The 16,652-nt window shown below is 37.0% G+C and overlaps 1 protein-coding gene across 4 annotated transcripts in view; it reads right to left on the minus strand.

The window, feature by feature from the left end:
- LOC116732982 (phospholipid-transporting ATPase ABCA1) overlaps positions 1-16,652 on the minus strand; it is a 188,758-nt gene that overhangs the window by 56,938 nt on the left and 115,168 nt on the right. For all 4 annotated transcript variants that reach the window (XM_032583600.1, XM_032583601.1, XM_032583602.1 and 1 more), the window contains exons 34-36: positions 15,889-15,994; positions 9,106-9,180; positions 5,383-5,552 (exon numbers count right to left, since the gene is read on the minus strand). In XM_032583600.1, the coding sequence (XP_032439491.1) occupies positions 5,383-5,552; positions 9,106-9,180; positions 15,889-15,994 (351 nt within the window). The remainder of the gene's footprint in view (positions 1-5,382; positions 5,553-9,105; positions 9,181-15,888; positions 15,995-16,652) is intronic.

A 16,652-nucleotide genomic window follows, 5' to 3' on the forward strand; every position in this document is an offset into this window, starting at 1 on the left:
AAAAGTGTATACTAAGTAGTTCACTTTTCATTCACTTTATTTATTTGCATGGCTCCATCACTTGCATCCTCATAATTTCTCACTAGTTTGCAAACCCCACATTTTGTCCCATTTCTTTCCCCCAATCACACCAATATGTTATAAGTACAGTAGAGGACATTATTTCAGACAAAACAGAATTTGTTATTTTGTAAAACTGTCTATTATTAAGCTGACCTTCATTTCATTGCCACACATTCTTTTTAATACAGTTCTCCTTCTAAAAGGTCCTTCAGTCCAACTGCTTAATTAGCACTGGATAAAAATGATTTTCATTCTTTAACCCCCGCTTTCCGGTGCTTCAGTCCTGCTGCATCACTTGCATATTAAATCAGCTGCCCCTGTCACATTTATCATTGACAAACAGGCACCAATTACAACACATAAATACAAAATAATTTACACCAAGTTGGTTCCGGCCCACGTTTCTGCCGCTTTCAAGGGGCTGTGGGGAGGTAATGCAGGGGACGGAGCGCTGAATGAACTAGCTCTGAATGCTTGAAGGTGGTTAATTACTGTGAAAAGAGGACAAGCAATCTGCTAATTAACCAATAATGGAAGAACAAGAAAGATGAACAGTGGGAGGAAAGCTGGATAGAAGGTATTGCTCTCCTTCAGGGCATTTTTATTGCTGAGGGCTGCAGAGCGAAGTTTTAAATGCAGTGAAAGGAGGCTGTGGTAAATATAGAATATAAAACATTTTTGCACAGTGACCAACATGTGGATCATGCAGGACTGTACAAGAAATACAGCAAGTAAGTTTGAAGCTACTGGGGTAAATACCAATCACTAGAGGTTCAGTTTTCCAATATTTTTATAGATTAATTTGTTTTACAGTCTCTTAAGCTGAATGTTTTGTCATCTGCCAGAGAAAACACTCCAGTGCAGTTAAGGAAACGCTAGATTTATTTTGAAAATAACAGAAGAAAATTAACAAAGGCGCTATTTTTGTATCGGTGCAGATGAAGAACAGTGAGCACATAAAAATTAAGCTGGAATTTTACATGACTTCTCTTTTACTTTGAAAAAGCATTTTCTTTTTGTTTTTACATCACACAAGTTTAAAAATGACTGCAAAGCATTGAGGTGTCAAAACAAACTGGTTGATGAGTCCAAAAAAATAACACACGATTAGAAATTACCTCGAGAATTGCACAATTACTGTCTGTTCATAATATTTTATTTTTTTGTCAGAGGCTTATATTTAAAATCCCTTTACTGCAGATTATTTGAGAAACAGAAGACTTTGTTGGATGCTTTTTTTTTTCTTTTTAATGTATTAATTTCTAACATTCATAAGCTTTTGGAAGCCCATCAAACCTCGTGGAGAAAATTGTTAAGTTACAGCTGCTACTCATTTGGGGTGATGTCTAAAGAAGTCAGTAGGAGCAGCAGGTGAGGCGGAGAGCTCTGTATAATATAGCTCTGTGTTTAGGATCTTTTGTCCAATCAGTGGTGGTGATCATTGTCACTTCAAACCTAAAAGGTCTCTGGTTTGAATGTCTGTTGTGATTTTCTTTGGTAAAGTTGTCACGTTCTATCAGTAATGGGAGATTTCTCACTTCTTTGGTACCAGTACTAAGTCATTCATAGTTGGTGAAATTATTATTCTAAAATGTGCTTAATCATGAGAGTTTATAATATAGATATTTCACCTCTTAGTTTTCTATGTGAATACTTTTTTTCCAGACAAATTACACAGGAGGTTTTGTTCCCTTAATGAACATGGCAGTATTTATTTTTCACGTTTTCACAGACTGAATAGTAAATGATTTTTACCATAACATATTTCCGGATTGAAACTGTCAGATATGCTGACTCCTCAGCCTGCTTTTACCAACTTTTACCAACAAATAATGGGGTACAGCAGTTTTATTGATCTTTTCTTGCTTACAGCTAAAAACAGTGAGTGTGAGCACAATGTTTCATGTAACACTGTCATTCTGATTAAAGAAGCAATGTACACTGAGCTTTACTGCTGTGCTTAATCGGGTCCCTTCCCCCACTTGTCAACTTTTTTTTATGCCCCAACACCTGTCTGCTTTTTCAATATTAAGGAGAGTGCCATCTAATCTTAAAATCATAGCTCTTAAATTATGTCACGCTCTGGACCGCGAGATAAAAAAGAAAGAGAGGCCCAGGCTGAATCTACGGCAGACAGAATGTCGTAATTATCTCCGGGCACCACCTCCCTCTCTAACTCAAAGCTGTCGTTGGCCTCCAGGCACTTCATAAACACCAGACTGGCTGCAGATTGGGAGCATGGATTGAAACCAATCTCAATGGAAAGCAAGGAGCCTGTATTTTGTTACGAGATATGATTGTGATTATCTGCAGCAGATGGATGTAATGCTACAGCCAAAATCAACAACAGACCATGATGATGATCGAAAATACACAGGACAAGCATCTCTCCATTCATTACTCAGTAAATGAAGTATTAATATGCTGTAATATGCAGTGCCACTAATCTCTTATATGTAGAGTTTATGAGGTATTAGAAATGAATGGTGATAATACTATAAATGTTGTGATCATCCATTGATTTGCCCAGTGCTTTATAGCCTTCTCTTCTTCCTTTGTTGCATTCCTTGCTGCCCCTCTTGTCCTCCATTTCCAGCTCTGCATTTTTAGATCAAAATATATTTAAACTACACCTGAAGTGTCTATAAATGTTAAAACGAAGCTAAATTTGATCTGCTTACAAAACATCTCAAAGGCTATTTAGACAGTCAATAGCTGAGATTGGAACAAATAACCCCAATGGGACTGTAATACCAAAAGCATAGTGGTCAACATTCAAATTGTGGTTAAAAGGGATATTATTGTCAGCAGTGGTACTGGATAAGCTTAATTGGTACTAAGGTGTCCAAAGAAAATATCCCCACACCAATACACCACCACCAACGGCTAAAACGGTTGATAAAAAGCAGAATAAATCACTCCTTTTACATCCTTACATTCTGACTGCCAAGTAAATCTGACAGCTAAAATCAAGACTAATTGTCCAAGCATAATTTTCCTATTATGTTACTGTGCAGATTTGGTGAGCCCATGTACAGTATATTGTTCCCTGTTAAGTTCCCTGTTCTTAGCTAACATGAGCAGCACCCGTTATGGTCTTTTGGTGCTATAGACAATTGGCTGTTCCCTTTCTTTCAACGTGATACAGTCTGCTTATTCTCGTCTGACCGCAATGTGTGTTTATGTGTGAAACTCCCAACTGAAATTAGTGTGATACAAGTGGGGCTCTGGAAATGTGAGCAAAAGAGCTGACTTTATACAGATAACGAGAAAATTATGAACTACAGCAACAATCTTGATTCTTCAAACTGTTTTTCACTTACATGCAAGGAGCAATTTTGCTACCAGGTGGAAAATGAACCTAATGAGGGAATGACAGCAGAGGGAAATTCACCTTAGCAACACATATTGGTAAGTTGCCAGGTAAGGACTCCTCTCAGTCTGATTCTAGTTGTTACAGGATTTTCATGATGACAATGGCAAAAAATAGGTTAGTTTTAGATTAAGTACAGTCAGAATTAAATAATTAAATCTCAACTGTCAAGCCAATTAAAACATAACTAAACACATTTTAAAAATAAATCCCCAAAAATCATCTCATTGCATCTACTGTAGTTGCTTTTTGCATCTAGAGAGAAAACCATAGCGCCTAATTAAAACTGGAAATCAAACGCATCCTCTGATACTGCTGCAAAATATGGTATTAAGACCAATGTGCCAAATATAGTTACATTTTGATCAGAGCCTTTTTTCCTTTTTAAAGGACATAAAATCTGTGAGAGGCTGTTCTCCAGTTAAATACAGGAAATGACACTTAACATAGTGTCACTTCTATAGGATAGTTTAAGGTTCAGTGTTTAAAAAAAAAAAAAGTGATCCCAGCTGGAAACTTGCCAGTAACAATACAAGCTAAGAGCATGAAACTACGCTTGACATCTCGGAGATGGAAAAGTTTCTTTGGCCACCAACAGCAGAAGTTACAAATAAAGTTCTCAGATATAGTTGACAAAGACTAAATTTTAAGAAGGAAACTAAAGGTAAACATTGCAGTGAGTCTGCTGACAGTTTCTTTCACCTAACAGTAGTAAGAGGTCAAAACACATTTATATCTAGAGGATATATCTGGAATCATCAAGTAAGCTAGCTTGCATGACTTTTCTTATAATGTTAGAGGAAACATAAAAGCCAGAAGGGAACAGATGGAAGCGAACATACACGTAGGTCAGGGATCTGAAACCACACACTTCTTGCTGTGAGGCAGTACATCCTCTTACTGCACCATCTTCCTAATGGTTTACATACGGAAATTATACTTTGTTTGAAATAAATGAAATCATCTATGTTTTCATTAAACAATGGCAATGAGTTAAATAATATGCAAAATGAATCAAACAAAAGCAACTTTTTTCTGTTGTGACATCAAGTATGCTGGTGTAAAAAAAAACACATCTTACATGAATTTCAATGTGATTAGAGATTTTGTGGGACATAAAGTCATGTGATGTCTTTGAAATATATGTGTCCCTTTTTATGAATTGCTGAGAGAATTTTGGGGTAAAAAATAGAAAGTATAAGGGGGGAGGTGTTGCAACAACATTTCATGATTTGCTAAACCATAAAAAGGTTTTCCTGGTAATATTTGACTCTTGAATATTTGGGACTCGAGGTAAAAGGCCGTAAGCAATCTCTGAAACAAACTTTATACAAAACCTTAAAATATGTGGCAAACTTTTTCAATGATATTTGTAAGCTTTTATCTGTTTTGTGCATTTATTATGACTGTTTGATAATGTAGGAGACCTCAGCATCCGTGTTGAAAACCCCAAAAGTATGTTAGGGGTTGATGTTTATTGTTCGTTTTCACAATTGGTGGTTATATAATGTTCACACATACATTGTTGCTGAAATGTCAAATTGTTGCGCCATTACAGAGTACAATGCTTTTCATTGTTGTACCTATACGAGGCCAGGAGGTAAGTAAAGCATCCGCATAGTCTAATGTGAGATTAAGTATTGTCATTGGAAACTTTTGAGTTGCAGTAGAATATTTTCTGTAGCGGCGGTGCACTCATGTGGCTTGGAAGGCATGTGAGAGCTGTTGCACTCACGTGGTGGAATTTCTCCAAAATTATCTCTAGCAAGCTGGTAAATGTGGTGACCAACCCGAACACACTATGGTGTTAAACACATAGGAAGATGATTTGGGAGCCTTATTTTTCCATCCCATTATTTCTTTCAATTCCACTGAAACAAAAGGCTGATAGATAATATTGTGAGAAGGGTAGAAGAAACGCCAACAGACTCTTTGTTTTCACTTACATGGCTGCGGAGGAGAGCTGCTCCTTGGTGAGATTTAGGGGGTGATTAGAAATGGAGATGCCATGGTGGCGTGGTTCCTCTCCCTTGGGAAGATTTCCTCTCAGGATGCCATTGTTGGCCACACTAAGGAAGGACACCATGCCATGCCATGCCTGATTGTAGAACCACACCTACAAAACAGAGAATGTTCTAGAAGTTACATGAGATCTAGCATTTATCTATGTATCCAAAATTTTGAAGCAACATTTTTAATAAATAGTCCAAGATCAGAAAAAATAGATTAAAATACATGCTTCTGATAAATTATAATTCACTTATAAATGTGTTATAAGTAGTAAAACATTGTAGTAGTAAAACATGTATCATTTTTTTGAAGGTATGACTTAATTTGAACATAGTTAAAAAGGTATGGACTAGTGCAAAATTCAGGTCATATGATATGATTCTCTCAAGATTTATTGTCATACGTTCCTTAATATGTACAAAAAAAACCCTCATTTTTTTAAGTGGCATAATCTCACACTAAAAGATTTTAGAAAATTCCAATACATTTTAGTACATTCATTAAATAAGGAAATGAATATTGCATTTATTATTTTTCCAACAAACTTTCTGGTTACAATTTTTGGCACCTACAGTTGTGAAAAACCAGAACACCATCTTCAGTTCTTTAAAAAATATCATTTACATTCTAAGTATATTTTTTCTATCTGACAAAAAAGTCAGATAGAAAAAAATAAAATAAAATCACCTAAAAAGGCAAAAAAAAAAAAAAAACAGCCTCTACAACTCTAAGCAAAAGATATATACAAAAGGTGTTTTATAGTTGAGAGAAAGTGACGCTTTCCACCATCAGCGTGCGTGTGTGGGCGTGTAAATGCGTGAATTACTGAATGTAGTGTGAAACACTTTGGGGTCCTCTTGACTTGGTAAAGTGCTATTCAAGTACAGGACACTTACCATTTACTATTTGCCCCCTAAAAGTTTATGTTACCCGGTTTGGCAGTCAAACCCTCAGCGACTCTTCTTGTAACCATCTACCTCTCTTTTAAAGGTTACCCTGCTACTCATTCAAGAGGGAGATGTTTTAGGAATTTCTTGAATGGACAACCCATTTTAATCACCCAATAGGATCTGGATACAATCATGATCTGAGCTAAGACAGTCCTTGGTAAATTTACTATTATGTCATTGTAGGTCATCGTAAGCTTAAAGTATCCAGTTATGCTTCAGTTTAACAGATGGACTACATGGGGAGAATGGTAACGTAAACTCTCTCAGGCTCATTGTTAAGAGAAAAGGAGCACGTCTCCACAACAACCCTGTCCATAAGGGAGAGATATCAAGCATAAGACCTGATATTGCAAACCTAGATGAGAATCAAACTGGGTAGCCCAATCATTTAACTGCTGATTGTTTTAAAATAAATATTTTAAATGGAATTTATTTTCCCACTGCAAACAAAAACTCAAAGTTAGCCTGAGATTGTGCTATGATACAAGTTAAACTTAAAGCTTTAGGCTCACCTGTACCCTTTCCATCTTCAATAAATGCGGAGAATGCTTAAATTAAGTAAGACTTAAGCCTTAAATCAATGTAATTCTCTTGTAGAGTATGGAATGACAAAAGTACCATTTCTCTACTTGTTAGCTATCAGTTGGAGTCTGAGAAGCCAATGCTAGCAAGTGAATCTGCTAGCTTGGTTGTAAGCCATTACCTTTACCAACAAACTTGATAATCCTTTTATTCTGTTGTGACTTATTTCTTAGCTAACATGAGTTGCATCTGGTGTGGTCTTCTGCCACTGTGGCCCATTCAATTGATTCAGAGCTTGTATTCTGTGTAGCAGGTTTGCATATCTGCTATTACCACTCCACATTCTTGAACCACTCCTCCTATTCTCCTCTGAACTCTGATTTAAAAAAAAAAAAAAAAATTAGTCAAATCAATTCCCAGTTACTGGACATTTTATTTTCTCTTTTTTAGAATATTTTCTATTAACTTGTTAATGCATAGAGATCCCAGCATGTTAGCAGTTTCTAAAATATTCAGACTAGCCCATGTGGTACCAATAACCATGCTGCCTTTAAAGCTACTTAAATCAGTCTTTCTTCCTCATACTGTTAAACAGTTTCAACTTCATTACGACATATTTGACCATACATAGCCAGATGATGCTATGTGATTGGTCAAGAATTCAACAGGTATGCCTGCTTAATAGACCAGAGAATCTCTCTTACTACAATGGCCATAAAGAAGCAAGTGAAACAGATTATGAGCATTTGTTGTTGGCTTAGGAAGATATGCTATGATCTATAATAAAACAATGGTACTGTGGGACACTCCTCTAATGTTTCGTGCTGCAGTTCTGTGCTTCCAGTCCACTGCTAAGCCAATTTTTTTTTCACAAGAAAGGAGTTCAAATGACATTCTGAGCTTGTTGGAGGAAGTGTGGACCATCAAAAATAAGCAAAACTTATATTTTTTTATTAATTGGGCATCAGCCATCTCACAGTAAAATCCTGATGCGACACAGCGCGCAAGCCGTGAAGCAAAAATACTTTTAACACATTCTTTTTCATGTAAGTGACTCTCTGAGCCTTTGGTTGCTGGGGAGCAGAAGAAGAAGAAAAAAGAAGAGGATGAAAGAAAGTGGGTGTGAGAGAGGACTCCCCGTTGGTAGTTGAGCGATAATTAAGAGTGGATGGTGTCTGAGTGCCAGCCTAACACAACGCGCCATCACAAAGGAGCCTGTGAAGGAATTAGCACACACAGACACACGTGTGCACCCTGCTTCGCTTTATCTCAAAAAAAATACCTGCATCTTATCAGAAAACCTCTCAAAAACATCAATCGTTCATTCAAGACAGACAAGGTTTGAGAGCACGAGGCTTGTCTACTAAATACATAGTTTTGACAAGTAGAGTGGAAAAATCCTGTTAGAATTTTTACTTTTTAGACAAATTAAAGAGCATCAAAGAATTCCATGGAGGAGAGAAATCCCCAGTAAGAGAAGTGTTTGATGTTTGTAGGGGGGATTCAACGTAATTTTATAATTTAAAACAAATTCACTGAATTTGAACAGTGACTTGGTTTTTCTCTTTTTTTTTTGCCAGTTCTGCTTAAGGATATTCAAAAACATCAAAGATTGGTTATTTTAGTTCAATTTAATGGGGACTTTGTTCATCATTTGAGCCACTCTGTCTCAATTACTGACACTTTCATGAAACTATCTTCATTTTCTTTTTTCTTTTTTTGTGATTTAAAAGTCTAAGATGTTAACATTTATAACATACTGCCTTAATGTTTCCTTTTTTCTTTTAATCAATCATAGTTGCTCTCAAACTCTAAACCACGTCTATGTAGCTCAGGATGTATGTTCAAAATTGATGTCTCACTTGGAGGTAAACCCCCACATCAGTCTCAAATCTTCAATCTGACAGCTTTTTTCCCCAGTATTGCCCTGTATCGGCTGTATTCGGCTAAGTGGGAGGAGTAGTCATTTTGCAGTCCGAGAAGATGCTCAAGTATTACTCATGACATTACAATTTATGACACGCTAATGCAACATTTTAATAAAATGCCTGTGTGCTCCATTCCCTTTTAATCACCACAGTTCCCCCAAAAAGCCCCAAATGCACCACACTCATTTTCACCTCTCCCGCCGTCACACTTTCATCCTCTTTAATTTGACGTAACGGTCTCAGAGTGTTAATACGATACCTTGACATTGTCCCTGGTTCCAAGCTTCTTCAGCACCGTCTCGGCTCTCTGCAGGGTCTGATCAGTGACGTTATCCTAATAAAGATGGGGAGAAAACAAGAGAAAAACAATCCTGAGTTGAAACTTAATTGGATACCCTTAGAAAAGCACCAGTGCTCTTTGAAATGCAAAGTGTGAAGCAGAGGGAGACAAGAATTAAGACTTCTGGAGAGCATTAGGGAGTACTGAGCCACTTATTTTACTCAGGCTTCAGGGAAATAAAATATGCCCACCATATTTCTGATTGCTTTTTTTTTTTGACATTTCTGGATTTGTTATGCAAAATAATTAAAATGAGTGTAACTATTACCAAACGGTGCCTTGTAAATGTTGCCAAACCCATTAAACTCTTACCATACTGTCACATTACAACCTCAATGTTTTATTGGGATTTTATGAAATGGACAAACGCTAAGTTGTGGGGTTGAAGGAAAATATTCAACCCCACTTTCAATTGAAAAAAAGTTTTATATGCTTTAGTATTCAACCCCCTTTGACTTCATCACACCCAACTAAAATCCAGTGCAGTCAATTGCTTCCAAAAGTCATGTAAATTAGAAGATAGAGACCATTGAATAGTAGAGCATTGGATGTGTTAAGTGGATGTTTTTTGGACATCTGTTTTAACATAACATTCCTGACCACATGGTAAAGACAAATGGAGATTTTCAACTTTTCGGAAAGTGCTGGTAACTAAATTGATACAAAAAATAATTCCCATCGCAACATCTGAATACCATCTCTTACCTGGAAACCATACTCAATGGATGTCACTATCCGGGAGCTGACAGCACATTGAAGAGTTATGGAATACGTCTGTGACCATAATAGGTTACAGACTGTTGCAGCTAAAATAAAGATGTAAAAAGACTGTATTCTGCAAGACTTCCACTCACTAAGGTGAGGGCTAATAGTATCAGAAAACTCCTTACTCCAACTTTAGTTGGAGAAATGTTCCCTGATTTCAAAACTTTGGCTCAAGTGGTGCTTGTAATTCAAGTGTCCAGTGTGGCGGCAAAATGGATTCAGCCTCCAGATTAATATAAAAACACCCATGAAAATCAACTGTCCAAGGCACACAAGTGGGTGGGCAACTGAAGTCCATGTATACCAGGAGGAAATTATAAGACTGCTTTCAGGTCACAGGAGGTGAATCATCCATAATTTAAGTGCAATTGTTTATTTTCATTGCTCATATACAGTTGTTGAGGCCAGAGTCAGTGGTTTTTGTCACTGTGGAGAAAAAGTCATATGTTTTCATCTGCTTGACGTGTGGAAGCACAATGTGGATTCTCTGTTCAGCTTCTTCAAAGCTGAAAATTGTCAGGAATACAGTTGTGGAGAAGCTTATAGTACGGTTATATTTACAAAATAATAGTTTTGAACATATCTAGTGCACTGCTCAATCTATCATCTGACCATGGAAAGAGTAAGGCAAACTGCAACCCAACCATGAAGTGGCTGTCAACCCAAATGACAAGTTGGGATAGAAGAACATTACTCAGTAAAACAGCCAACAGTCTATGGCAACTCAGGAGATGGAGAGACCAACAACGGAGTTGGCAACATGACTCTCTAGGACAATTATTAAAGGGAATCCGAATTCAGAGCACTTCAGTGCATCACATTGATAGGTGTACATTTCATATTCAGTGAAACGATTTATATCTAACCCATATTCATGTATTAGAATAGCCCCGTTATAGTCAGGGCCATACAGTTTAATTCAAATTTGTGGCCAGATTTGACACTGATGTTCATAGGTGTTCATTTTCCAAAGACGAATGGGCACAAATTTCAGCCCCTATAAGTGCAAAGATGGTAATAAGCCTTCTAGGTGTATTTGTAGCAAATGGTTGTTTTATAAAGCATTTAACTAAGAGGTCTAAAGAAAATACAGATCACAATTTTCAGGTTTTTGTTTGTATGGAATTTTGAAAACCCTGTTTTGTTTTTGTTCCACTTCATATTTATGTGCCCCTTCGTTTTATTATAAAAGAGAAAATTCAAATGAAATACACTGGAATTAATGGTAGCAATGTCACAAAAAATGTGAATAAGTTTAAAGGCAATGAATTATTTTACAGAGCGCTACAACTGTTTAATTACCTCATGTACTCAATCATCCAAGAAAGGCAATTAAATAGGATAATAAATACTTTTCAAAGTGGTGAGGAGACGCAAATGTTGGAGGGAGAGCAGACTGGACAGGTTGTATTAAAAGCTGCTGCCCTCCACTTGTGCATCATGTGAAATGAGCCTTGAGATGAGGGCGCGAGATGATGGGCGTCCGATTTTCAGAAGTGGCATGCTGACACCACGCTGTTGAGCCCAGCCGCGAGAGTGCTGAGGACATTACATGTGTGATATAAATGCAAATGGACCTCCTGTTGGACTCTGCCTTCATCAGAAGCAAACGAAAGGAGCGGGGAAAAAAAAAGGTTGTGTATGCGTGTGTCGGTGGGTTGCAGAGGGAAGTGCATGCAGCATCAGAGAAGTCTCAGGAGGTAAAGTGTCAGTGACAACTGGTGTGGGAGGTGGGAGGTGGGAAAAATAAGAGGAGAGAAATCAAGAAAGACATCCCAAGAATGCAGGAGTGTGCTCAGGTGCAAATTCTTGTCTGCACTGACACGGCGGCAATGGAAAGGAGAGCAACGGACAACAAAGAGACATCTCCAGCTCTCGAGACAGTTACAAGGGGCTTATTTTTCTCCATTCTACAATCGTTCAGTCTCAAAAACCTATAACGCACAGTGGCACTGTCAGAAGCGCAATACTTTGGCTATTCAGAGCATTTCTTGTCCTCCTTTTGAATCATTCTGCTTGCATGGCTTAACAAAATGTTTACACATCATTTCAGTAAGGCAGCATGAACTCATCATCTTCTTCTGTATCAGTGTTGGGGAAAAAAGGGGACAGGGGAAGAGCTCGGAAATCTCTGCTGACAGAAATATTTGTTGAATAACATTCTCTCTGTTCCAAGTCTATTCATGCACGGGGCCGAGAACAAGACTCCTACGCTTGTCTGTGATGTATCCCACAGCAACAACCAAAGGAAATCTTCTTTTTGTGTTTGCGTGTTTCGCGTTTTCACTCCACTCTGGCATGAATCGTGCCAAGCAGGAAAGAAGAGGCTCCAGTTGGGAGAATTCCCGAGGATTAGCAGCAACTGAAACAAGATGAGAAGTGGGCCAGCAGCTGCCTGAGTCTAATCCTTGACAAACTCCTTCCTGCTCAACAACAATGACAAGGTTAGTTTGGCCCGAAGACCCCAGTCAATGCCGGGGTTCACGACATACCGCTGAAGTGTGCGAGGGAAATCTTTTTGACCATTTCACTGGTCAAATTGCCTGTTTGGCCGTTTTCATGTGTGTGTGTGTTTACATTGCAGTTGTCCCCTTACTCAGCAAATGGTCAAATTTTTAATACATTCTCATTCCACATGTTGGTAACTAAAAGCCCATTGTGACAGTGGCTCGCAAGGACTGGAGTTGAAAACAAATTGTCCTTTCATGTCAAGGTTTCACGCTGAACATTTCTGATGTACAAAGTAAAGTTGTTTGAGAATGTATAGTGTCACTCACATAATTTTTAAAAACCCACATCAGACCCTTTTCCAATAAGAAACATACTAAAGACTACTAGGTCAAGCTAACAACAACGCTCTTCAGTGTAGATTCCATCACTGTGTGAAGAAAACTGAAAATTGTATCTTTTCAGTATCAATGTGGTCTTTAAAGGTGAAGGGTGCAGAAGAACAAAGAGGCAATTTAATAGGAAGATATTTTCTATTTAATCTCTGGGAGGAAGGTTTATTGGAGAGGAATTACTCTTTTTTAATGTTTTTTCTTTTTATAATGTCTGTCTACCACAAAAGCTGGTGAATTTGTAAAAGTCAGATTACAAATTCACACAGAACTGTTTTAGCACACCATACTGATTGCTAACAAAAGGTATAATTCAACATGTCCACTTCACAACACAATCTTTGTTTTCCGAATTTCTTAAAAATTACTAATCTTGCTTTTTTCCACCAAAAGTTATCTTTCCATGTTAAAATGAGGTGCAAATACAAAATATGTGATACATTTTGTGTGGACAGATCCATTTTTGATTTGAGAGGTTTTGGAAAACGTGTAGTGAAACCTGCTAAAAATGTTTGATGTTATGTCTTCATCATAAGCATGCCAAAGCTGGCAGCGTATATGTTGCGTTTTTGCTTCTATATTCTCTCTGGTACAAGATGTTGTATAGTTTTCCACAAATAATATTCATACGTTTTACATTCCGCAACATTTAAAATAGTTGAGGCAGCAGATGCAAATTTTATTTCATTTAATGCAATAAAAATGTATGAATACAATCAGAATTGTGTCATAAAATCAAAAATCTAAATCTGAAATTCTGATACAAGAATATAAAAAAAATGTGTATCCTAACATCAAATTCTTATTTGGGTGCTCAGAGACTTTCACAGGAAATTGAGGTTTTAGAAGGTTGCACAGTTAATTAAAATACTAAGTGTAAAGTAGTCAACGGATTTAAAAATGAATTAACTATGCACGTGTGAAATGGTTTGAGTGGATGAAAACAAGAGTACAAAAAAGCAAAATGAAAACACACAAAGAAAAAAATGAGTTTGATTTAGGAAATGGGTAAATTAATTTGAAGCAATTGTTGTGGTATGTATTTAGGATTACTTCTATTGCATTAATAAAGCATTTACAAGGCCCTCAAGTAGAATTTAAAGCCACGTGGGCATCTATTATTTCTTCCTATACACAGTAACAAAGCTACAATAAGCAGAGATATAAATAAGCGGATATAAACACAGGCAGAAAGGAGCTAAAGATTACTAAATTAACAGATTCAGTGAGGAAAACTTCCCTCAATGGGTTATAGAAGCATTTCAGGAAGCAGTCACACTCTCACATCATCCAACTATTGTGTCTTTTTTTTCCCTCTTTCTTTTGGCCTAATTATGAAAATTTCAGCACTTATGCTTGCTGCTTCTTACTGTTCCCAATGCATCCTGCTGCACATAACTCCATTTCTACCTGCTGGATACAGAAAATGCAATTAAGCCAAAATTTAAATGCCCACTTCCCAGTCGGAACTGACAAAGAACAAAAAAAAAAAAAAGTGCCACTTCCAGTTAGCGTTTCACATCACAAACCTGCCAAGAAGCAGCAGAAAGCCAGACATTTCCCAAGGACAGTGTTGCATGTTTTTTTTTAATTTTTTATAACAAGGACAGCAATGTTAGGACAGTTAATGCCCAGCCATTAAGGGCTACATCATTTCTGCTGCTCAAATTAAAGTCACATTAGCATTGAGATCCCGGAGACGCAGGGGGGTAAACACGGGCAAGGATGATGCTGGAGTTGCCCGAAGCCAAAGCAGCCCGCTGATCTTAGAGTAGTTAGAATGTCCACAAATTTGAAATGTTAATGAGTTTATTTGCGGGAGACAAACAAAGAGGGAAAATAAAAAAAGACAAAAGAGGGAGACAACTGGGCTTGGCATGGGGTTCTAGAAAAACTGCCCCTGAGGTCTTAAATACTTTATCTTGACTATAAAACTATTCACATGAGCTAAACTGACTGAGTTTAAGATTATAAATACAAACAACATAAAAACCATGTGCAAGTTAAAAACCTTAAAGGATTGAGTATGAATTGTTTTAAACATAAAGCTTCTTAACTTCTTGGTCTATTTAAAGTATCACACAGCTGTGGTCTGTTGCCACGGACACTCAAAGACAGATGTTAATCTTTAGCCCTCTTTTTTGTTCCTTTTTATTGTTCTGTAATTCATCAAGGTCTACACACTACAAAAATTAAGAGCCACCGTCGACACAACTGGCAAAAAAAAGAAGAAAGAAAGCAATGTTTATGTGCGAGAGCTGCAGCCTTGATGTCTGAGATGTCGCTGCGCCTGTAAGAACTCATTTAAAAGCCAAGTCCTGAATCGAAACTTGTCTCTCTATTTACTGCTGTAATAAATAAAATTTAATATGATTACATTTATTTATTCTTTTCATATTCTTTTTGGAGCTTGCGAGTAGGGTTATTTTCTTTTGTGCAAAATTTAACTTTGTGACAGGCTAATCTATTTAACAAAAAAAACCCATATATATATATATATATATATATATATATATATATATATATATATATATACACTTCAGTTACAGAAAATATAAAAACAGCAAAAGGGGTATGAATAGTTTTGCAAGACAGTGGGGGTATGAACAGGCAATTTAACCTTGAGTAAGAACAGTGCTAATGTTTGCATCTACTCATGATGGTCAGTCTTCAAACTATTTAGGCTTTTTTTTCTAAATACTTAGAAGACCAACAAAATGTTCTGAGACTGACCAAACACAAAAATTTCAAGCTATTTTCAAACTCAGTGTTCATATGTTTTCTTCAGCTGTCAAAATGAAAAAAAAAATATCCCTGTAGCAAGCTACAAACATCCAGACAACCCACACATGTGCTGAGATATTAAAGATTTATAAAACTCTTTAGTTTTTTTTTTAAAAAAGAGATGACTTAAGCATTCTCCTCTTGCTTTTGTAAATAAGCCTTTACAAAAGAGAATCCAGTCCCCATGAGAAAAGTGTTTTCTTTCAAAAATTTCTACAACTGGGGTACTGTTTCAGAACCATTTAACATAGATACAAAGAAACCAACTGTGTAAGCCAATTTGGTACAATCAGTGCAAACATTTATGACGTACCTGAGATGAACTCAAAAGATTTTTCAAATCCCTGAAGACATCTTCGACCTCTGCCTCAGATAGACGGACTTGTGAGTTGACTGCTCCCACAGAAATACCTCCATACCTGCAATCACAGGAAAAAACAAAAAAACAAGTGGAGATGGATTCATTTGGAGAAGAAGGCATATATATTCACAACAGCGACACCAGGTATGCCAAACATCTGCATTGGTGGTAATTTGTCTTTACGTCATGAAATTCCCAACCAGTTTAGTCCACATACATGAAAAAAGGTACACACAAACTCAGCAGTAGAGTTTGGATAGTTTGGAAAAATTTGCACAATTTATTGACACAGAATTTTGCCAAAAGAAAGACGAAGAAGAAAAAAAGACATTAATGCAAGAAACTGAGGTTATATCCATCTGCAACAAGAACAGGTCGAGGCAGCATTTTACAATTTGATCACTTGGAATCACCTCTATCTGACACCTTTATGATCATCTGTCACTATTCCCCTGATGTGACTTTATTTGTCAATGTAAATAATGTGAGTACGGTGATGCGCCTGATAAACACACCAACAATAGACGTTGCCTTATTTTGCACTTGGTTAAGCGCCAAACGGCACATGGACATGGGGCCATAAAAAAAAGCTGGAATCATATCACCAACGAAGTGCTTATTCTTTCAGAGTCAAGCCATTACATAGAGAGACAATATGACAATCATCAGACCATGGCAGAGATTCTGTAAGTGTAATGTACTGTATATTAATATAT

The sequence above is a fragment of the Xiphophorus hellerii genome, chromosome 14, assembly GCF_003331165.1.
Source record: "Xiphophorus hellerii strain 12219 chromosome 14, Xiphophorus_hellerii-4.1, whole genome shotgun sequence".
Lineage (NCBI taxonomy): Eukaryota > Metazoa > Chordata > Actinopteri > Cyprinodontiformes > Poeciliidae > Xiphophorus > Xiphophorus hellerii.